The following is a 25,353-nucleotide window of genomic DNA, read 5'->3' on the forward strand; positions in this document are numbered from 1 at the left end:
TCATGTCTAAGATTCGATAACAAAGAAAACTGCGAAGAAAGAGTCAAGTTAGATAAACTAGCTCATATCAGAGCTTTCTTCGACAGGTTTGTGGAAAATTGCAGATCTGCATATTCTTCCTCTGAATTTTTGACAATTGACGAGAGGCTTGAATTGTTCAGAGGACACCGAATTAGCAATTCCCCAAAAGACATTGTAGAAAGATTGGTTGCTCCCGTGTCTGGGACCAAACGCAATATAACGTTTAATAACTGGTACACTAGTCGTGATCTTTTGATGAACTTGCGTGAGACTCATAATTTAACCGCCTTAGGTACTAACAGAAAAAATAAGCCTGATTTGCACATAGAATTCCTGCAAGAGAAAGGAAGAAAAGTTTTTTCCAGTATATTTGGATTTCAGAACGGATACACTATTCTTTTGTATGTACCAAAAAAAGGAAAAGTTGTTTTACTTATATCTTCTCTGCACCATAATACAACAGTAGACACTCATAATAAGCTGTCTAAAATTATTTCTGAAGCTATCTGAAACGTGTAATGTAGCACGCAACAGTCGTCGCTGGCCTTTGACAATTTTTTTCTCTCTAATGAACACTGCAGGAATCATTAGCCAGATTATTCAAAGACAAAACAACGATAGTCCTAACATTGCAAGAAGGCTTTTCCTGAAGAAACTGGGTTTCCAATTTATCGAAGAATATCAAAAAGAAGGAATGAGTAACTCTAGATTATCTAGAGAAATAAGAAGCAATGTCCGAAAGATTTTAGGTGAAAATTCTAAACCGCCTGCAAAGAAGAGAAAACCTAATCAGCAGGAACGATGTTCAAAATACCCCAGAAATAGAGGCATGTGAATTTTTTTTGTGTTTAGAGCACTCTGTGATATACTTCAAAAATTGCTCCAACTTAAAGAGCTGATAACTCAATGATTAATCTGTGGAATTTAATTCTGTTTTTTTTTTCATAAGATAGATACTCCTGATTCTGATTTCTGATTTCATACTATTAATTTCGACAGAAATGTATTGATTCTCCGGTCATAATACACGTTTTTTTCCTCGAAAAAAAAATTGTTATTTCATATAATTGGCTATATCTTTAATAGTAAACTATTATTAGACAATGTTCTTCTGGAATTTATTACCGTAATGTATCCTAAAGCTATAGTATTACTTATTATTATGAAAATGAAATATAGGAATGAGTATATTTTCAACTTGGGGTTTGTTACACCCCACCTATTGAACAGCGTTACAAAATTTTACCTCTCGGATGCCGGATTAAAGTATAGATATGATAATTCAACTTAAAATATTTTGCCAATAACTCTTTTGTCGAACATTAATACAATAGTCGAACTGACATTATATTCATATGAAATTGTGTTAAAGCAAGAAGTGTCTAAAATAAACATTTCGTAGAATAAAATTTTGTATTGGTTATCCAACTATTTTTAATTGTGTATTTTGATTTGGTTGATTTTTAAAGAAAAGATAAACAACAAACTAGAAAACAGAATAACACATGAAAACCAAAATAAGGAGTGGGAAGAATGCAGAGACATCATAAAAGAGGCAGCTAAAGAAGTACTAGGCATAGAAGGTAGAGAAAGAAGAACAAGAACGAATGACTGGTTTGACGAAGAATGTCAGATCATAACAGACAAAAATAAAACAGAGTATTTTACTGATGCAACAGGAGCACAGAACATGACAAGCAGAGGAAGAATATAAACGACTACGCAAAGAAGAAAAGGAAACTCACCGAAGAAAAAAGAGAATATATGAACAAAGAACTTCAAGAACTACAAGAACTAAGTAAATGAACAGAGACGAGAAAATTTTATCAGAGACTAAACAAAAGCAGAAAAGACTTCAAACCGAGAACAACGATGTGTAGAGATAAGGATGGTAATATATTGACAGAACAGCAAGAGATACTAAGTAGATGGACAGAACATTTTACGGAAAATTTTGAAGGAAATCGGAGACAGACAAACCCTGACATACCATTAGACCAAGCAGACAACAGAGAAAAGACTTCACCAATAATAGCCGAAATTAGAGCAGCAGTAGAATTAAAGAACAATAAAGCACAGGGATCGGATCAAATAGCATCTGAGTTACTGAAGGAAGGAGGAGACGCACTACAAAAAACAATACATGAATTTATAACAAAGAAATGGTCGAATAAACAGCTACCAACGGAGTGAAATAGCGGTATTATTGTACCATTACATAAAAAAGGAAATCAGTTAGAATGAGGAAACTACCGTGGAATCACGCTGTTAAATGCAGCATACAAAATAATGTCCAACGTCATTTATGAAAGACTTAGGCCACACGCTGAAAAAATAGTTGGCAAATACCAAAGTGGCTTCTGTAGACAGAAGTCAACATAGATCAGATATTTGTTCTGCGACAGATCCTCGAAAAAACAAGTGAATATAACATCGACACTCATCATCTCTTCATAGACTTTGAAAGCGCATATGACAATATAAACCGAAAATTCTTAATAAAAGCAATGAAAGAATTTTATATACCAACACAACTAATAGAACTGATTAAAGAATCTCTAAAAGTAGAAAGTAGAATCCGGATACAAAATGAATTAACGGAAACAATAGGTGTGAAAAATGGACTACACCAGGGAGACGCTCTATCATGCATCTTGTTCAACATCGTACTCGAGAAAATACTGAGAGACACAACAGTCAATACACGAGAAACAATCATTAATAAAAGCGTGCAAATACTAGCATTTGCAGATGAAGTTGACATAATCGCAAGATCAAGAAGAAAAATGATAGAGGCGTACAACCAAATAGAACGAGCTGCACAAAATAGTGGTCTTAAAATCAATCAGACCAAAACAAAATATATGCACGTAAGTAAAAACGCAGAAATAAGACAGCCACAAAATATAACAATAGGAGAATACAACATAGAGGGGGTAAAAACTTTATATACTTGGGATCCCTAGTCACGTCTGATAATACCGTTTTGGAGGAAGTGAAGAGGCGAATATTTATTGCAAATAAATGTTACCATGGCTTAATTAGGCAACTAAGATCAGATAAGGTCACAAGAACAAAAAAATGCCAAATATATAAAACCCTAATAAGACCGGTACTCACATATGGCTCAGAAACCTGGACACTCACTAAAAGAGAGAAAACGTTGTTAGCCACCTTCGAAAGAAAAATCTTGCTACACATATATAAGGGCACAAAAGAAAACGCAATATGGCGAAGAAGATACAACTCTGAACTATACAAAATATACCAGGATCCAGCTATTATAACATTCATTAAAATAGGACGGCTGCGTTGGATAGGACATGTAGAAAGAGTGACAGAAGGCGAAATACCAAACAAAATATTCAAACAGATGCCAGTAGGAAAAAGAACAAGAGGAAGACCGAAACTGAGATACTTAGCACAAATAGAAAATGATATAACAACCTTAAAAATAAAAAACTGGAGAAAAAAGCACTAAACAGATCAGAATGGAGAAGAATCCTGGAACAGGCCAAGACCCAAAAAGGGGTTGTCGAGCAAGTGATGATGATGAAGAAGTGTCTAGAATAAAAATTTAAACAGATGATTTAATATTGTTATTTATTTGATGACATTTATGGTGACTTTTAAATTTTGGCCGTTCGATAATCGTTACCAATCGAATTCTAGTATCGATCTTTTATTTTTATTTTTATTTTACTACATATTTTATTTATGGATATTCTTTTAGTTTTTTACTTTTTAGGTTATATTTTTCACACAATTTTTAATTTTAACATGCTTGGAATAAATATAGGATTACTAGAAACGAATTGATATAGAGTAGTAAATCGATGTAAAGACTGCTATTTCGTGACGCTACTTCGTGACGCTACTTTGTGACGCTGTCTCGTGGAGATACGTCCGTGACGCTGTCTCGTGGCGACACGTCCGTGATGCTTGCCTCAGTATTTTACTCTAGATAAAAAGTAATACAACGCCAGAAGCTTTGCTTCAAAAGCTATACGAGCCATCTCAATCTTACATTTTATCTCTTTATCTGGATCTAAATGTTCGATGAGATAACAACCGAAATATTTAAAATTAGACACTCTTTGTATTGGTTATCCATCTATTTCAATTGTGTATTTTGATTTGGTAAGTGACTAAATACCATATATTGTTTTAGAACAATTAATTTTTAGACTCATCTCTCGACCTACCAGGGATTTTAAAAGATATTGCATTCCAATTAAGTCATCATTCAATATAACTGCGTCATCTGCGTATGTTATGGTATTTATTAGTTTTCCATTAATGTTTACAGAATATTCCAAGTTGTATAAAGCATGGTGATAGGTTATATTAGAGTATAAATTAAACAATAGTGTGGACAGCACAATTATTCTGTATTTTGATAATTGTGTTTAGAGTAGTTCCCTTATTTGCATACATCACTCTAAGCACCTTCTTGTTGGTAGTTTGTATCGTGCATAACATCGTGATAATTCGACAGTAACACCACCTCTCAAGTGATTTTAACTTTTATTTTCTTACTGCTTTTAAAGTTTAGATCTTACATTCTTATAGCAAGACTGAACAATCCTAATTTTCAAGGATTTCTTTGCGGTATTTCCGTTGTATTTTACACTTCCCATACAAGCAGAGGATTTGCAAGGTATTTAATTCTGAAGATAATTTTCTCATCACAGTCGCCGTTACTATGCAGCCAGCTCACAGTGTATTTAAAATGTTCCAGCATTCAATGGGTGCATCGCCCAGAATAGTTGAACTGGGCTTGTTTTACATATATTTTGCCTACTGCTGTTACTTTAGTTTTTGTTTGGACTGTAAGTACAAAACTTACCTTAAATATGAACGTATCCTTCCCTAATAGTTCCTGCACTTCAAAGTAACTTTGCCAAGCGGGATCTGCTGCTATAACACATCGATCTAGGTAAAGTGGATCTCTTAGCAATGAATATCGGCCATTTTTATCACGAACTAGTAGTAAAGCTGCTTCTCTTACGCCGGTCTTGGAGAAAAATAGACCACCATTCTCTTCTGATCTGTCACTATTTTTATTTGGCGAAGGCTAAAACAGTAAGATGTAAATTAGTTGCATAATTAGAGAGGACAATAACTAGAGTATCTTTTCAAAAACAAAACACAGCATAAAACACTCAAGAATCAAAATAAATTTGGGAACTGCCCATCTGGGATCCAAATACAGTAAAAAAACAGTAAACTGTCTCAAATTGGTTAATACAGTTAAATCATTTAATTAAAGCAGTGTTTCATATAACGCACCAAATAGTAACATTATTTAATCTTGATAAAATACTTTAAAATGGTTAAGTAGGCGTTGAAATGATTTTATTTAATAACTTTATATTTGATAATATATCATTACCATATTGATCTATACGGGAAAAATATTATTGTAATGTTTTTAAAAGTTTTAAAAAATAAATCTCACCTTTCCATTTATGACCAGCATTGCATTGATAGGAGTTAATTTAATGGTCCTTCCCTTTCTCCAATTATTATCCGTAGGTTGCGTAAACAAAAGTTTTCCTTCTAAGGCAAACTTGGCTTCTTCATGATTCCATTCCAACACATCCACAGCTATTTTTCTTAACTTGATATTAACTAAATCCATTTCCGAACTTGATCTTCTGCCGGAACTACTGCCAATTCTTCTCCACAACTTACTTGGTACGTCTTTTGTTTGTGAGTTCATATGGTTTAAATGAAGCTCTATCTTATGCTGGGCTTCTTTCAGTTCCTCCTTGTTATCATAATGAGATGGTGTTACTTTGTATAATCTAGCCAGTAACAATGGATACTTTGTAACCCTTTGAACAGGTACCATAAGAAATGAGTTGAGATTCATTCTCCTTAACATTGTATTTTCCATCTGAGATACTCTTAGAAATATTCTTAGGAGCTCTTTTTCTTTTTCAAGGCTTGCTAACAGTAAACTAGCTGATCCTTGTCGAACACAGTAAGTTTCGAAGGCGTGTAACATTGGCATTGCTTCCAGAAAGAGTTTACCCATATTAACCGTTAGAAGGTCCTCATCACCTTGTTCCAAAGCTATTTCAACACCATCTCGCAACCGTTCGGCTAGTGCTTGGCTATTTTCTAAAAGTTCTTCCACATTTAAGAATATAGCAGACAACTGATCCGGTGTTAATAGGCCTGCTACTAACATTGGCTGATAGAATTCTTCTAATATAATTTGCAAATCTTTACTGTATTTTTCTTCTGTTTCGACTATCTCAGTAATTATTTCTTTCCTTTCTGACCGTTTTTTCACACATTTTCTACATAACAGAGCAACATTCCCGTTAGCTCCTTCTAGTGAAGCCTCACAGTCTTCGCACAACGCAAATATCTCTTGTTTGGATCTGTATTTACTCAGTGAACTCTTGCTGGTCTCCGAACCAACACCAGAATCATTTCTTTCAACCTCTGCTCCCTTTTGAGTTGTTAGCTTTTCATCTATGAGTGTTCCAGCCAATATAAGCGAGTTATCCTCACTTGAATCACTAACCGCACTCATCTGTGAGATAGGAATATCGTCTTCAGTCGTACCATTTGTTGGAAAGTAAGTATAGCCATCTTCTTGAACTAAACCTCTTTCTTTTGCATCTACAAGGTAGCTAAGAATGTCATATTTGGAGGCTCCCTCAAATATGGACCTATAACATAAAGAAAAAATATATAATTATTTTGTATTTTGGAGAATTTTCATGATCAATAGGTCGACGTGGAATGTGCGTGGAACGTAAAAGGGCTAAAGATAATCACAGGTAAACTTTCAATTATTGAAAAATAACTAAGAAGATATAACATTGAAATCTCTGGACTAACTAAGTTATAAGATAGTTTTCCTTAAACTGAAAGGCAAACTACATAAACTCAATATCATACAAGTTTATGCGCCAACCAGTACAGCAGATGACATATAAATTATTTTTTCAAAGTAAAAATTATGATTTAATAGGATTTATGTATTACTTACCTAGTAGTAAATTCTTTATCTAAATTAATATCATCCATTATGGTTGCTGGAGGAGGAACGCTGGGTAGAGGTGGCGGTATCTCAATATCTTCGTAGATTGGATCATTGTTAACTTTAATAGATTCGTAGATATGATCATCATTCTCAGTTACCTCGATGATCCCCGAATCTGCCAGTAGTTCATAAAATTTCGTACGATTCGCTAACTCTTCCTCAGTAACCGAGCTACGATTGCTATGATCAGTATAGCAATCTGATCCTGGATCAATTAACTCGTATTGAGTAGAGGAACTGTGTTCAGATGACAAATCATCGCATATCGATTCATAGGGCTTTGGCCTTATAAATACATCTTCGTACGTTGTTTCTGGTAACAAATTGGATGTTAAATTGGGTATTTTAACATTTAGGAACTTCTTGTCGCGCTGTCGCCTAGGCACGTCTGATTTACCACAGACATGTGGGACCAAGTTTCGCCTTACTGCCTCAACGGGGTCCTTCAGGAGCTCTCTTAACACATCTGAGTCTTTTTCAGCAGGTTTTTCAATTTCAGTTTCTTTGGTATCTGCTTTTTCTTCTACTTTTTCGGGTTCTTTTTCACATGGAACGAAAGATCCTGTGATATAAATCGTACTACATTGTTTTTCAGGTTTCTCGAATATAGGAATTATTCCTACTGAATCTTTAACCACCACTGACGACTGATATAACGGAATGTTGTCATTTACATTAACCGTTGAATAACAGTCATCGCCGTTTATCATTATTGATGTTTTTCTTTGGGCATTTTCCAAAATATTATATGAGCTATTATTTAAGGCGTCCGAAAATTCATTTTTTATTTGAATTTTGTGGACAGCTGGTGGGGTAGTTATTTTAACAACTGTTTTATTTGTGATCTCAGTATTAACTGCCTCAATCTTAATTGAATTGCTTATAGGAGGTTGTTTATTGCTACTTCTTTTTCTAGGTGGAACTATCGGTGGTACATCATCTTTTGGTATAATTATCTCAACTTTTGCTTCATTAATACACATATCTAATTTAGCTAAAGCAATTTTCTCATCGAGTTTTTCTGAAGTATCCTCTATTTTTAATGTTGCTTCCATAATTTTATTTGCATTATCGACCAAATCTGATGAAAATGAAGTTAAAGAACTTGCAGATGTGTTGTCGGTTTCGGCATTGTCAGTTTCAGTATCAGTTGTTGAATTTATTTCTATTGGCTCTTGTTGGATCAGATTGTTAAGATTATTCAAGGACAAATCTTCATTTCTCTCAAACAATAAATTGTCTGAATCGGAGACTGTATTTATATTTTCCTTGCTAGTAGAATTAGATTTTACGCAGAGTTTTTTAATTTTTTGATTGATTCCATCTAATCTCTCGAGGTCTGAGAAATCTATTTTTAAACCTACTCGTTGTTTTAGATGCCTGATAGCCATTGTATCATGGAAAAGGTTTTTCGACTCTACTTTTTTCATTCGATCGCTTAGACTTCGATACAAACTCACTGGTTTTCTAGGTGTGGAAACATCTAAAAAATATATAAAAATTAAAAAAGAACACCTTTAATATTTTTTGAAAAAAGAAGACAACAAAGTGTTTATAACAAAAGAGGATATGGGATGAGCAACTAAAGAATATAGAAAACCAAGTCATAATATCAAAAAGGGAATTATCAAATCACTATATGATAGAGCTCCAAACACCTGATCTAATGAAAATGCATTTCAGGAAGAAAAATAACTGCTGACGAAGGTTTTAATAAAAAATGATTATTCATTGTCATTTATAAACAAGGAATTTTACAAGATTGAAGATAAGAAACAACAAAACACCATAAGTAATCCAGAAATACTCACAAGAAGGAATTTAAAATTACAACAATAACATATGAATACTATTTCATGTAAAAAATTTACATTGATGAAAGAGGTTAGTCAGGATGTAACACATATTTTTATATTTGTTATACAGAGTAAAAAAAGGAGGCATGTCCGAGCGCTACAGAGAAAAAAGGAGCGATGTCAATGTGACCGACGCCGATGAAGCGGTTCATACATTTAGTTTGTACGTGGTTAAGAGGTTTTTAGAGGTTATGTATGTTTGTTTACTAAACCTGGAAGGAGAGTTATCAAGTTGTAAATATGTCTAGTGAGAGTGACGAATTTATGAAATGTGATGTTATGGACAAACGGAAAAATAATGCAAAGAAACGTAGACAATATGGACGAATTAATGTGAAGTAAGAAAATAAATAGACAAAGCCATGTAATAGGACCGGATTGTAAGTGCGTTAGGTTTAAGTGTTTTCTACAAATACCGGAACAAGCAAGAACTGAAATTATTAGAAAGTTCAAGATAAAAGTACGCAAGACTGCATACCTTGGACACATACTAAGAAATAATAAATATAGTCTTCTGCAGGTCATCATGCAGGGTAGAGTCGATGGCAAAAAGGGAAGAGGTAGAAAGAAGAAGTCATGGCTGCGAAATATTCGAGACTGGACAAACATGACTGTAGACGAATTATTCCACTTTGCAAAAGACAGAGAAGCTTTTAAAAATGTGGTCGCCAACCTCCGTTAATGGGGACGGCATAGGAAGAAGAAGAAGAAAGTTCAACCTAATGGAGTCGACAGATGCCCAAAATATATAATTATGCGGATTAATTACTGTACAAACTGTATAGCAACGAAGACCACGAGTTTCAGAGGACTCTGCACGACTTCATGATACCGCCTTTAGTTATAAAATTCGTTATATTGAAAATGACGAAACACAAGAAGTTCCAGTATGTCAGTATAAGGCCTTTTTGGCACTGTATGGAATTTTGAAATAAAATTCTACAAAAGTCACTAAAATTGACAGGTCACGCTCCAAAAGATACTAGAGGAAGACATGGAAACCATCGTCATCAAGTTTCTATAGAAACAAAAAACTATATAATGCAGCGTATAAGGTCTTTCAGGGGCAGAAAAAGTCATTATAGTTTGAAAGACTCGTCGAAATTACACTTATCTGATGATTTAAATATTAACAAAATGTACACAAAGTACGTAGAAAAATTTCCAGAAATGCGTACTTCATACGAAACATACAGAAGAATTTTTTCAACTAAATTTAATATTTCCTTTGGTTTTCCAAGGACCGATACGTGTACTTCTTGTGTATTCATCACAAGAACTACACGTATCGGTGTATTCATCACAAGATACGTGTAGTTCTTGTGATGAATATTTAGCAAAATTTAAAAGTCTTGAGAAGCAGTCTATTAGCGAATTCTTTGGAGGAAACAACTAAATTAAATGCTGATATTAAGCAACTAGATACAGAAAATAAGCTACATAAACTTAAAGCCCAAACATTTTATAACAGAAAACAAGCTGCGAGAAGCTAGTAGAAAAAATGTACGCACACAGGCTATATGCATGTATTTTGCAAAAAAACTGCAAATACCCAATATTAGTACAAATGATGTTTACTATAAGAGACAATTCACTTTATACTCATTCAATATACACGTCTTGTCTACAGCTGAGTCCATATTTTATATGTACACCGAGACTGTTGCCAAAAAAGGTAGCGATGATGTTTTTTCACTGCTTTATCACTATATCTACAACTATCTGAATCGAAAACTACGAAACTTGAATATTTTCTGCGACTCGTGCAGAGGACAGAATAAAAACTATACTATTCTTTGGTTTATTTATAACATAGTTCATCATGAGAAGAGACTGGACCCTATTCAAATAACTTTTTCTGTTAGGGGACATTCCTACCTGGAATGTGACAAAGATTTTGGACTTCAATCAAAAATCAAAAGCCGAACTTTTTTAAGACTGGACAGAAGTGTATAAAACTGCTAGAGGAAAACCCTCGCCGTTTCATGTTGAAGAATGTCCTCAAGAGTATTTTCGAAAGTGAACTGAATATTTACGCAAGCATTATAAAAATAAATGCTCTTTTCTAACTCGACCCATCCGCGAGGTAAAAGCTGTTAAGGATCATCCTCGTCTTTTTGTACTACAGAACAACATTCAGTGGAACTTGGGAGACCACAGTAATAACACAGCAGAGATTGACTATCCCCAAATGGCCAGAAATGTAATTTGAGCTACCTCTATATGCATATACAGGTAAAAACCCCAATTAATCAGTTTTATAAAGCTTACTTTTGTTATTTTTTAGCACTTCTACCGATTAGTCAATCGAAATATGCAGATCTAAAAAAATATTGTGGTTCAGATGCCCAACGTTATTTTGATGAACTTCCGCATCAATAATTTAGAGACCCATTATACCCAAATCTTGTGTAGACGCTATAAAATTGTTGGAAAAAAACTATTTTTAAGTTCTTTTACATAACCATTATTCTTATAATAATCGTTGTTTGGTTTCTGAAATAAAATGCATTTTTGTATCAACGTGTTACTACCTTTCTTGACATACCTCCTTTTTTACTTTAATATTTTGAATTAATGTGTAAAATTTCTAAATGTTTGGCAAAATAACGAAAGTAGAATAATTTATGTTTTTGCAATTCAGCTGAAACCTTATATTTAATCTATGGTAATACCTTGATCAATGTAAATAACAAGACTTCTTTGTGCCGTTTTGAAGTATTTAAATCGCCTTATTTCAGAATGTGTTATTTCTGACATACCTCCTTTTTTTCCTGTGCCCTTAAAAGGACTTATCGGAAAAATTAAAAATGATAGATAGTAAGTACATCAAGAAAACATCCAAAACAACCAATACGCCGAGATTTATTCTGTCCAAAACCAAACCTATTAACACGAAAGAAAGATCAAAGAAATGCATCTATAAAATACCTTGTAAATGCAACAATTTATATATGAGAGAAACCACATGACCACTAAGTGTCAGAATAAATGAACATGAAACATACATCAAAAACAGATAATTCAACAAATCACAAATATACAAACATGCCTGGGACAATGAGTACAAGTACAATAAAAAGACACATCACAAAGACTCTCAAGACGCTAGCTGTAAGTCCTTTGGGCTAGTTATATGAACGGGTTACTAATAAGTGGAGACATACCAATGTCGCACCGATATAATAAGAAATGGCTACGTAAGTATCAGACTGGTAATGGAGACGTTTTTGCATGTACTAAATGATATAATATTAACTTAAGTGTCTCCTGTAATCTTAAAAATATTGCGGTTGATATAGTTCTTAAAATTTTTATTCATACAAGTAAAAAGTGTTTGGAATAAATTTTTAATTTGTCTGGACTCTGGTACTCTATCTGTATTATCGTTATTTTATCGATATAAAGCTCAAAGTGATTGCGAAACAAATTTCAAAAATAATAAGAACATAGCACTATTATTAATATGGCTCAATATACCGTGTGTTAAAGACACTAATAAGCTTATTAACCACAGATAGCCTAGAATAATATAGCGATCCGAAGATTACAAAGAGGTACAAAGCGAAAAAAAGAACTATGTTTTGTCTGTTCCTTGATCTAATATCTAATTGAAGTATAAAATATAGTATAATCAGGAAAAAAATTGTTGCACAGTAAAACATGTACATTTTTTTTCTATAACAATTAACAAAAGTACTTACTTAAAGTTTCTGTCGGCTCTACGGGTTTGGCTAACTTTATTTCCGTCGCTACTGGTTTAACTTCTTCGAAAACATTATCGTCATCACTTTCATAATTATTTTCAATCATTTCTTCGCTATTTTCATCGTTACTGGAGTCATTATAGACCAGAAATTGCACCTTTTTCTTTGAGTTGGGTAGAGGGATATAGAACAGTGACCCACTTCGTTCGATTGGTGATGGACTTCGCTCCGACGATTTCTTTAAAATAGATTTGAACTTTTGTTGGAGCTCTTTGTCTTTATTTATTAATGTAATTGAATCACTTTTCGATCTTTGTTTCGGTGTGTCTCCCTGAAAAATAAATACAAATGTGATTAAAAATATATTTAAAATTTAAATATGCTTTTAAAACGATTAGGTTCCTAATAAACCAATTGAAAATATCTCACACATCTTCTTCTTCTTCCTACTTTATAAACAGGCAAGATGCCTGATTTACTTCGGTTTTTAGCCTCAATTGACGTTGTCTGACCATCTTTTCCTCGGTCGTCCCAATGATCTTCTTCCATTGGCGATTTGTCTCTTGATATTCGTACTATTCTATTTTCTGTCATTCTTTCGATGTGTTGATTCCATTCCACTTTTCTTCTTTTGATCCATGCATTTACTTCCTCTATACCACATCTCCCTCGTATTTCCTCACTTCTTACTCTGTCTCTTAGAGTTTGATTTGTTATTTTTTGTAAGACTTTCATTTCTGTTGTTTCCAGTAGTCTTTGTGTTTTCGCCGTATCTGCTCTTGTTTCCACTGTGTACGTCATTATCGGTCTTATTGTTGATTTATATATCCTGGTTTTCGTTTCCGTTGTGAGGTATTTGTTAATCCAGATTGTGTTGTTGAGACATCCTGCTGCTCTGTTTGCCATATTCACTGATTTTTGTACTTCTTCTTCCACTTTTCCGTAGCTTGGCAGTTTTATTCCCAAGTATTCAGTTTCCATCACTTGTTCTATTATTTTGTTATTTACGACTAGTTTACATCTTCTCGGTTCCACTGATATCACTATCGCTTTAGTTTTCTCTGCTGAGATCTCCATGTTGTATATGAGCGCCGTACCTTAGAATTCTTTAATTAATCTTTGAAGGTCATCTTCATTTTCATCTGTTATTGTGGCGTCGTCGGCGTAGCATATTATCCCTATTTCCTTTTCTCCCATTCTATATCCTCTTCTTTTTTTAACTTTCTTTATGATTTTATCCATTATCAGATTAAATATTAATGGGCTCAGCGAATCTCCTTGTCGAATGCCAGTTTCATATTTGATAGGTTGCGATAGTTTTCCTTTATGTGCACACACATAAAAATAGAAATATAATTTCTAAAGAAATTTTGCAGAAGGTATCAAGGTAGAACGGAATTAGAAACCTAAATGGTGGAAATGAAAAATCAGGATAATGTGGAAACAAGACAATGAATATTTATGCATTCCCTTCAACACTAAGTAACCAAACATGGTATTGAGTTACTCCTGTATTGTTCTTTTTTGCAGCATAATTTAAAGCTTCTATTCCTATTAAATAAATCCTCTAAAATACTTAAATAACCATAATAATCTTAAAATTCCGCTATTGTCTGATTTACGTTTATTGTAAATTGATATTTTTTGAGTGGGGCAGCTTGGTTACCTTTCTTATGTATTGAAAATGTGTCGGTTTAAGCAAGTCAACAACTGCAAAAATCAGTTGCGTGCTCCTACATAAAACTTCTTTAATTTCAGTCAGTTACTTCATACAATCCTGGAATAGATTGTTCCCAGCTAAATTATATAAAGAAGGTGTTCATGAGACCATAATGGCTTTACAGCAGCTTATTAAAGAAATATGCACACAGAAATCCCTCCCCAATGATTGGAATAATGAAACACTTTGCACCATACACAAAAAAGAAAATATCTTTGAATGCTCTAACCATAGAGGCATTACGCTTCTACATGCAGCGTACAAAATATTTTTCACAGTACCAAGTCACCGTATGGCACCATATGCAGAACGGATAGTATGAAAATACCAAGCAGGTTCCAGAGGTGGTAAATCGACAATTCATTAGATTGCAACCCTGAAACAAATTTTGGAAATAACACTGGAATATGGCATTGATACTCATCACATATTTATAGACTTCAAAGCAGCCTACGACTCTGTGAACAGAAGAGAAATGTTCAAAGCAATGAAAGAGCTAGGAATACCAAATCAGTTGGTAAATTTAACAAAACTAACTCTTAAAAAAGTTGAATGTAGAGTACGAATTCAGGGAAAACTGTCTGTACCTTTTAAAACAAATAACGGGTTGCGCCAGGGAGATCCTCTCCCCTGTATACTGTTCAATCTTGCTCTGGAAAAAGTAATATATATGTCACAAATCACAACCACTGGTTCAATATATAATAAATCAGTGCAAATCCTGGCCTATGCTGACGATATCAATATTGTAGGGAGAACGGAAAAAGGTGTACGAGAGGCGTTTTTAGCATTAAAAGAATCAGCTACGAAAAGTTTAATAATAAACACCAACTACAAAACAACTAAAAAAGTGCACAGATTCTAAATATGCCGGTGGGAGATGGCTTCTATGCGTTGTATTATAGTTGGTGTATGAGAGAAAAAGTTTTCGAAGTAATGAAATAACAAATTTTATATTATTATTTTTTATTTCATTATTTTGAAAACTTTCCCTCATACATCGACTATAATACAGCGCATAGAAGCCATCTCCCACCGGCACATTTAGAATCTGTGCACTGTACGTTTATTTATTTTGTTATCGTCCTTACTCGACGAAATGAGTACAAAAATGATGATAATTTATATGCGTAACTTGTTGATGCATAGTGGAATATAAATATTCGCAGCATCGCTCTGAATGGCTTGATTAAGCTTGGGTATACAGTTTACTTTAATTGCTATCGACATTTCACTTCATCTTCCCTCGCTAGAGGTCGCTAGTAGCATACTCTGGTAATTATTTTTCCTATAATTGCCATACTAATCGGATCGTTTTGATTTGGTTTGAGTCTTTTTACAAGTCTCTCTGATGACGGACAGAAACAAGTGTTAGAGAATGGTAAGGGACTAAAATTAATTCCAAACGCAGCCGTCTATGTATATTTGTTTTGTTATCGTCCTTACTCGACGAAATAAGTACAAAAATGATGGTAATTTATATGGTTAAATTGTTAATGCATAGTGGAATATAAATATTATCAGCATCGCTCTGATATTTATTTATTTATTTTTATTTTTACTAGATTGTTTTTTCACTTAAGTTTTATTTTGTTTTATTTAATCAATTTTAAAGTCATATTTTATAATCACACATAGTATAATATTGGCATAATTGCTGTACATTCTGTCCAGACAGTACCCTAATAGGGGTTATTATCTTTTCTGTATTTAGTACCGTTGACCTGAAGATGCATATCAAATTATAGTATGCGAACCGGTGATTGACGGTAGAATAAATTGATTGTAAGTAAGTCTTCTTATTTCTTTTTACCTATTTTAAACATTACTGTATTTTCTGCATCTTTGTAGCTCATTCTGCCAAAAAAATATAATTCCACAAATTTGTAGTCTATAATGTATTTTACTTGTAGAATGTGTTTAGTTTTTTCTAATAACCAAAATTTCAGGGCATATACAATTTTGTTCCGATACATGATTAAAAGTATACTAAGTTCTTTGGTAACCGAAACTTGAAATTCCGGGGAAGTGAGCGAATTGGGTCTGCCAGACCACATATTTATTACTTCAACATAAATGTATAGCAACTGCGGTATGAAAGAAATGCCACGCAACCAAATCTGTTCAGTGGAACAGCATGCGGCATAACAGCTGTGCCGCAGAACTTAAAATATTTTTTTAGTGCGGCATACCGTGTATGCCGCGTGGCGATTAATGTGTTAAATTATTTGTTTAATCCAAAATAAAACCTATTTACTGAATTTCTTTTATTTTCCGCAGGGTGTAGTTATCCATAATTTTGTTGTCGCCATTTTTCATGCTATTGTTCAGAAAAATGTTTCTATATTTAGCCCTGTTGTTCGTTATGATATTTCTTCTTCGTTTATCGTGAGGCATGATTTTCTACGGCACTTGACCCTTCTTTAAGTATCAGAATAGTACCTACTCATTAACAAAATAATTATATCGATATTTGAATATAACATCTGAGTTGACTTTACAAGAGAATTTCCATTGCGAAAGAAATTGATATAAAATCAAAATTGCCAGTTTTTTCCAACATTAATATCTATTGCGGTTACAAAATTACGATTATTGTGTATTAATATGTAATCCATCTACTTACTCCGTTTAATATTTTCTTATCCCTTAAAATAGGTGAGCTGGATTTAACAATGTTCTTTAAGGACAGCTTCGAAGATTTTGCGGAAGGTTTCGTTGTAGGTGTGGATAGCCTAAGTTGTACATCTTCATATTCACTATCAGAAACAGATGGCCGAATTCGAATTCTTTGACCATTAACCAAAGTTACCGCCGGTGATTCTTTTTCTTTCGGGCCGAAGGCTTCGGATGAAACAAGTTCGTAAGGATTTATGTCACATTCCAGGATGGATCTGCGGCCGATGGTCAGATTATATGACTCGATTCGTTTTTCAGCTAAAACAAACATTTAGTAGAGCGATTCTATTGTAAGAAACCATTTAAAATATAAATAGTTAGTATTTTATAGACACTGTAACTCAAATACCTTAAAAACAACCAGAAAAAAATAAAGAATAAGAATAAGTAATTTATTTATGGATACGTGGAGAAACCTAAATATAGAAAATCAGTTTGGATTCATGCAAGGCAGATCACAATAAAACTATTAAGAACACTTTATTGTTCGTGTTATGTCTAATAATATAAAAATTATTATATCTTATAAATTATCTACATATGATAAATGCTTTTCTTATTTTTGTTTCAAAAGTAAAGAAGTTTATTAAAATTTATAAACTAGTCTTTGACTTTAGTTATTTTTAATGATCCTTTTAGTCGAACCATAAAAGTCGTATATACTTTGTTAACCCTTAACTATTGACGTGGATGTTTCAGGACGTAGACAGTCACATGCGGTATGTCATACCGTTGCCTATGCTCCTTTGTTTTCAATATGAATTTGTCTCATATAACTGTATTTGTTTTTTACATAAACTATGGAATGATTCTTCCTATTCCTGTAGAAATCCAAAAAAATTTGAGTAGGTATTGGTAACTAAAAAATGGTAAAAGAATGTTGAAAGGCACAGACTAATAATATGAATAAACAATAAATAAGATACAAAATACTGAGAATAACTAAAAATTACAATAAAATAATTAGTCATTTTGTGCGCAAGGTCCGCAAATTTTCTTTGTACACTGTAAGCATACTGGTTTTCCACAAGAAAAGCACATATAAAAGGTTTTTCGGTTTAATGCACTTGGACATAAATAACACGTCTTTTTTTCTTAAGCCTTTCTTCAAAATCTGCTTTTTTTGAGGTTTTTTCCTTCAGCCTTCGATTTTTTTTTGGCACATGAGAAATTAGGGTTAAACTTTTTGTAAATCCGCAAGAAGTCGAATTTTCTTCTCTGCATCGGTGTGGCTGAAATTTCAGAGGGATTTCCTGTTTATTTTTCTTAAGGGTTCCCACATAGGTTAACTTCTTTACTTCTAACTGCTGTACTAATTCTATAGAACTAAACCAATTATCGGCTGTAATATTACGGTTGGTTCCATAAACAGGTTTAGCAAGCCGAAGAACAGATTGAGTTGGTTCATTCATCTTCTTTCTTCCTCAGATAACCCCGTTCCGTCTGTGTCCTTGCCTCCATATATATAGGCATTGTATAAGTAACTAGTTCGTGCATCAGTCAGGCACATTATTTTAATGTCATATTTCACAGGCTTACTAGGCATATACATTTTGAACCTACATCTACCCCTAAAGCCGACCAACATTTCATCAATACAAACGCATGTGCCTATGGAATACAGTTTTTGGCAATCTGATATAAATATATTAAATATGTTACTAATGGATGCTGTTGGATCTATCTTTCTTCTTTCCTCTCCATCTAGAGGGTTATTAAAACGTAAACATTTTAGAAATATTTCAAATCTTTCTTTTGACATAACACATCTGAATATATCCCAAACAGTGCCATCTGTAACAAATATAGAGTTTATATCTTCGTCATTGGATTTGAAAGCTGATGTGTAGAAAGGCAATCCCAAAAATGCTTTTAGTTCTATTTCATCAAGTTCATTTACTTCTGGTCTATTCATTTTTCTATAGTTTTCAAGAATTGCACGTAAATTATTATTTATCCAGTTAGGTATTTCTTGTATTATATGCTCGGAAATAAGAAAATTAAAAAAAATGATAAAGTCTCGTTTCTTACATCTTTGGACCGAAGAGCTAGTAGTTTTGTTACAAGATTGTGTAACGGAATTCTTACATTTTTTGATGGTTCTATAGTAGACCACTTAAAACGATTTTTGCCGTACAAATATTATGACTTATCAATAGCATTTTGATCATATTTGTCTTTAGAACCTTCCAATTGCTCACTTCCAGTGTCGTGTTGACTTTCAATGCCAACTTCTTTGCTTACATCGTCAATATCACTATCACTAAAATATTCTAAATCGCTAGGTACTCCGTCAGTCCATTGAGCTAAAACAGCCTCAAAATCATAATCTGAAGGTTTTACAGATTTTCTAGTAAATTTAGAACAACTTGATGAACTTCCTGCCATACTACTAGCGAAAGAATACACTGGACTGTTCTTAACTATAGAAACATAAATACTGACATGCTGTACGTGATACCGCAAGAAAACTTTACGTCAACGTAGCTCAAAGACTAAACCCATACTAAAACTACAGCAGTTAGGAGCTGGTATAATTACACACCACTTGAAGGTACACAGATGGTTTTCTAGGAACCTTTTATAAAACATGTTTTACAACATATTTTCAGCGCGGTATAATATACCGCATGTCAGTGGTTAAGGGTTAAAGTGAAACAAAATAGTTGTACGCCAAGTAGTGTCTTATTTTGACTGCCAACTTATCTCTACTTTTGTTTGTTTTTCTGTTCAATTTTTATTTGCATGCAGTTTTGATTTGGGAAATATGTTTAAAAAGAAAATTACCTTTTGATTTTCCATGCCGCTTTTTGTTATCCCCATCGGTGGTTTTGCTGGGAGAAACTGATCGTGCTCTGAAAGGATTCGTATTTTCCGATACAGACAACCTGGACTTTCTAACTAAATCGTACGGATCACCAGGCGATGGCAGAATTGATGGCCGTTTAGAAGAAGTTACTCTTACAGTACCACCTCGAACCGGAGTGGATGATGTAGGGACAGCTTCCGAGGGATAATATCTGACGGTTCCATATTTCGAGGCTTCCACCTATAAATACAGTATATTTAAATTATATTCATTAATAGATAGATAATTTTTCAATACCAGATTGATTAAACTAAGACTAGTCTTTCATATTCAAATTTTTATCTCATATACCACCATTTTTAATAAACTTGTATTGGTTATGAATGTCTATTTATTTATTTATTATATAAAAGGTAGAAACAATTTACCAATAAAGAAAAAATATATACAAATATAGATGTAATTATGCAAAACAATAAAAATCTTACCAATTGGATTTGAAACTAAAACAATTAATCCAGGCGTCAGAGATTTGACCTCTAAAAACGAGACGAACAAGCCGAATTTTTTTGCGAATGTCAATTTTAGTACACCAAAAAAGATGCAAAAAAGTTTACCACTTTTACCCCCGGCTTTCCTCTAGGAACCCCCCTCGTGGGGGGGGGGGAAACGGAAAAAAATCGATTTACCAAGAATCTGTACTTCGTAAAAAAAATGTTTTAAATAAAAAAGGTAGCTGAAATAATTTTGAACAAAAATGTTTATTAGCATTTTTCATTTAGATATCATTTAGAATTACTAAGAATAATCAAAGAGAGGAAAATGCAATACTTGGGTCATGTGTTGAGAGGTGAAAGATATGAATTACTTCAAGTTATACTGGAAGGAAAAGTACAGGACAAAAGATCAGTAGGAAGACGCCAGAACTCGTGGCTGAAAGACCTGAGGAGATGGTTCGACCGCTCATCCGCAGAGATCTTTCGCGCAGCAGTTTCCAAAACTACAATTGCCATTTGGATCGCCAACCTTCAAAAGGAGACGGCGCAATGAGAATAAGAAAAAGCATTTTTGTGTAGAATGAATCGTTCTCTCAGAAACAACGCTTAAAGCGACCGGTGACTTTCTATCTATTTTGTCCTATCGACAAAAATCAACACTTTTAATGACCAAAGACTACGAAATGTGCATTATTAAAGCCCAGTCTTCAAAACATACAGCCTGAAAATTCCATTTTAAGTTTTGGCAACAAATGTGAGGCATTTGAAATATGCTTAAAAAACGCTGAACTTAAATATTCACATCACGAACGATCGTACATTAATGCTTCCACGAAAGGGTATTAGGAGGAATTTGTAGCTGAAGTCGTGTCGTTTCTAAAAAGGTAATTGTAAATCAAAAGAAGCAGTTTTAAACAGTATAATAAATCATTTTTAATGTGAAAGTTTAAATTTAGCGTTTTTAGGCATATTTCAAATGCCTCACATTTGTTGCTAAAAGTCAAAACCGAAATTTCAGGCTACATGTTTTGAAAAATGGCATTCAGTAATGAAAATAATAGAAGTGATAAATATTATTGATCTCATAAGAATCGCAAAAATGGTAAAAATCGTCACGTTTATTTATTTAACACATTTACAATGACTGTCTTCATTTGCGTCAAAATCCAAAAAATGCATAAAAAAGCTGGTTTCTTCAGCTTTAAAAGGCATTTTAATTTTTGTCAATAATCGAGTTGATATAAATGTGTGTCTATGCTTTGATAAATTTTTCACTTCATTCAACCTACAAAACACCCTAACTTTTCCATGTTTAGGAACCTTTATGGCCAATTAGGTAAATGTAGCCAAATTTGAAAATAACAAAATGTTAAGGGATGATATGGAGCTTTAGTTTCATCCGAAGGAATTTTAGCGACTAAATGAAAAGATACGAAAGAAGTGATGCTGGTGTCCAATTTTCACAGTACGACTGTTGGAATTATTAACATAAAGCTGAAAACTGGAGAAAAAACTGAGTTCACTTGGCCAGAAGCAATTTTTTTTACAATAATTTTATGGGAGGAGTAGATCTCGCCGATCAAAACGTTAGCACATATGATATCGACCGAAAATCTGCAAAATGGTAGAGATAAGTTTTTTATAGATTAGTTATGTACGCTATTGTAAATTTTTGGATTATTTACAAGGAAATGCATAAAAGAAGTGTACAACAAGATAATACAACATTTTCACTTTTGAATTTTCTGGTACCACTAGCAGAACAGCTAATTGAATTAAGAAAATTAAAATCTAATTAAAAAAAAAACGAATAAGTGGCTGTTCTGGAAGAATATCTAACCGACAGAAACAGATGATCAACGTTGGAGAACATTTGCCACAACAAATATCTATTAGGAGAAGGTGCTTTAAATGTTCACAAAATAAATCAGAAACTCGAACTACGACTATTTGTACAGTGTTAAATTTGCCTCGTTGCAAAAATTGTTTTTACCACATCATTCATAAGAAGTAATGTTTTTTTTTGTATAATGTACTTTTTTTTTATTTTGAATATAGTTTTGTTTCTTCACTGATGGGATTTATTTATCCCACCAATTAACACTAATGGGACATATATGTCCCATGTAGTTTCTAAGAATACAAGGACACGCAACAATGTGAAAAAAATCAATGGCTTTGTTAGGTTTCTAGGTATCAACGAATAGTAGTAACACTTTTTACCAATTTTTTACCTTTTTAACAGTTTTAGTAACACTAAAATCAATAATGAAAGGGTAAATAGATTATAAATAAATAAAACTATTTTAGATTTTACTTTTACAGAATTAAAAAAAACTTACCGATGACAATGGAAGTCTCGCTCCTTTGCATTTTTTACATTGTGATGGGGATTTCTTGCTTGACTTCTTTGTACCGTTAATGTAGTCCGGGCATGCACAGAGCACAAAGGCAGGTGTTAGAAAAAATCCTCCCGGTGCTCGTATGCTACCATATAACCACGGATCTGCGTAACGCATTGAACGTGAGAGGGCGCTCTCTCCGTCTACTCTACTGCTCTCCCCCTAAAAGAAAAAAATAAGTAGTAAATATTTGCTTCAAAAATTACTTATTAAAAAGTTATATGTAACACTAATATAGCATGAAGGAAGAATTTATTTAAAAATATATGAATTCATTGATCTGTAATAAAATTTGAGACTACAAATGAGGCAATAAGACAGAAGTGGTATAACCCCAAATATTATATAATGGATTTGCATGAACCAAGAATATATGCGTGTTTTTGAAATTTTATAAAATAAAAATATGTTGTCAAAAGGTTTTCAAATGTTTACAAATTATTAACTAGTAAAAAAACTCGAAGATCCTTCAGTGTATTTAACAAAAAAAATAAAAATGTTTCTTTTTTTGTGGATTAGACCCCTTTTGCACCAGAGTGCCTTTAAAAATTATGATAGGAATGTTTATTAGACATAGAGTACAATACAATTAAACAATATCAATCTTGAAAATAAGCTTTAACAAAACACAAAGTAATAAATATACTTAATCTTCCTCGTGAACTCTTCTTCCGGATGTATAGCGGATCTTATTGTCCTGGTTCTTGTGTAAAATCCATAATGTATTGGAGGTATAAACGAAAGTAATTCCAGAATATGTTTTTGTTTCGGTTATTGGACGTCTACCGGGATAAAGATGATCTAGCTGAAGTATTTTTGTATCTTATAGTTGTGCTCTTTTTGATATCTAGTGAGTTAAAATGTTCTCCCTTTTAAAAATTATAAAGGATTCCTAAACTCAAATCTGGTGCAAAATAACTTCCATGTTCACTTTTATGCCTCGTATAATGTGATTCGTATGTGGAAAATTTACTAATAAATTCTTTTACCTCAGTAGTTTTTTCGTCTAAGTCCAAAATCACAGCAACTGAAATGGAGTTTATGAGAATAAGCTACAGAGTGACAAAAATGGATCGCATCAGAAATGAGGAGATAAAACGAAGAATGGCAGTAGAACAAGACATACTGAGCTACATCGAACAAAAACGTTTAATTTGGTATGGACATGTGAGAAGAACAGATCATACAAGGTAGATAGCAAAGATTTCGGATTGGAGCCAATAGAAAGGAGGAAAAGAGGTAGACCCCGAAGATCATGGAGGGATGAAGTGGACGAGGCCATGGAAAGACGAGACCTTAGAGATGGAGAATGGCAGAACAGAAATGACTGGCAACGTTGGCTGAAAGAAGGAAGGCGGCGACAGCTGTAAAAATCCTTATATAGATATAGATAGTTTTTTCGTCATCTGTATTATTTGCTAAATTCTTTGTCGTCTTTTATCGTGGATTGCAACTCCAGTTTGTGATTTTTTTTGTAAAAGTCTACTATACAATAAGAAATCTGAAAGGTTTTCATAGAAAAACGATTACATGTCGTAATTTTTACGGGTCTATGCCACAAAGAAAATGGTTAGTCCACCCTTGCATTCTTTTACGTATTTATGTATGTACTGACCAATTTTAGTGTAAACGACAACTTCGTGGGTTAGCTCATTCATGTTTTGAAATTTTTGTCATTGTCTATGATACACAATCAACTTGCTAGAGCGATAATATATGCTGTAATATACAGAAATCTTGGTTAGACCGGTTTTGCTTTAAAACTTTAGGTAGTTAGAACTGATTGCGATCTATAACTCAATTATCAAAATGCTGGGTTGGACCACTTTGTTCTCATAGCCTTAAATAATTTTACATAGAATTCAATATTAAATTGCTTTAAAGTTAATTAAGAAATATCTTTGACTTTAATTTCCACATTGAATTTTAACAAGTTAACTGCCAAGCTATATTTTTAAATTAGTCCTACAGGCCAACCGAACTTTGACAATTATTACTGTTAAATATTTAACGTCATTGTTGTAATTTTTTTCAAAAGTAATTAATAACGAAAAAATGTCAATATTTGACTGCCGGTCCGATGGGTCCGACGCGGCGTAAAAAGGGTTCATCTTTGTAGGTAGTAGGGAGAGAGTTTTGGCACGTCACATCCACGCAGAGTCGCAGAGATGAGATTATTGTAGCTGAAGTACTTGTCGATACATGTTGAATCGCTCAAATATATCAGTATTTACTGTTACACAATGAGTTCACGAAATAGACGATTTTTATCAGAATATGAACTTGAACAAATACTAAATAATATGTCCGACGAACATGAATTTAGCGATGATTCAATTATAGATCGTAATTATGAACCTAATTCCGATGAAATCTCTGATAATTCTGGAGACGAGCTGAAAACTTTCGAAGAACGTAAGTTGATTTACTAAGTATTATATATTTTTTTAGCCATTGTTATATTTGTAGTCGAAGATGAATGCACTGAAAATGTTTAACACTTTATTATTTTTAGCACTAAACACACAAGATAATGAGAATCATCACAATATATCGACGTGTGGCAATTAAGTACAATTGCCAACTTTTTCAATTG

General features: G+C 33.2%; 1 protein-coding gene across 5 annotated transcripts in view; it reads right to left on the bottom strand.

Moving 5' to 3' along the window:
- Positions 1-25,353, bottom strand: part of RhoGEF64C (Rho guanine nucleotide exchange factor at 64C) — a 534,285-nt gene that overhangs the window by 6,618 nt on the left and 502,314 nt on the right. For all 5 annotated transcript variants that reach the window (XM_072538091.1, XM_072538090.1, XM_072538093.1 and 2 more), the window contains 7 exons: positions 22,698-22,919; positions 19,837-20,098; positions 16,997-17,307; positions 12,648-12,981; positions 7,034-8,570; positions 5,483-6,710; positions 4,871-5,098 (listed from right to left, as the gene is read on the bottom strand). In XM_072538091.1, the coding sequence (XP_072394192.1) occupies positions 4,871-5,098; positions 5,483-6,710; positions 7,034-8,570; positions 12,648-12,981; positions 16,997-17,307; positions 19,837-20,098; positions 22,698-22,919 (4,122 nt within the window). The remainder of the gene's footprint in view (positions 1-4,870; positions 5,099-5,482; positions 6,711-7,033; positions 8,571-12,647; positions 12,982-16,996; positions 17,308-19,836; positions 20,099-22,697; positions 22,920-25,353) is intronic.

Source organism: Diabrotica undecimpunctata, chromosome 7, assembly GCF_040954645.1.
Source record: "Diabrotica undecimpunctata isolate CICGRU chromosome 7, icDiaUnde3, whole genome shotgun sequence".
Lineage (NCBI taxonomy): Eukaryota > Metazoa > Arthropoda > Insecta > Coleoptera > Chrysomelidae > Diabrotica > Diabrotica undecimpunctata.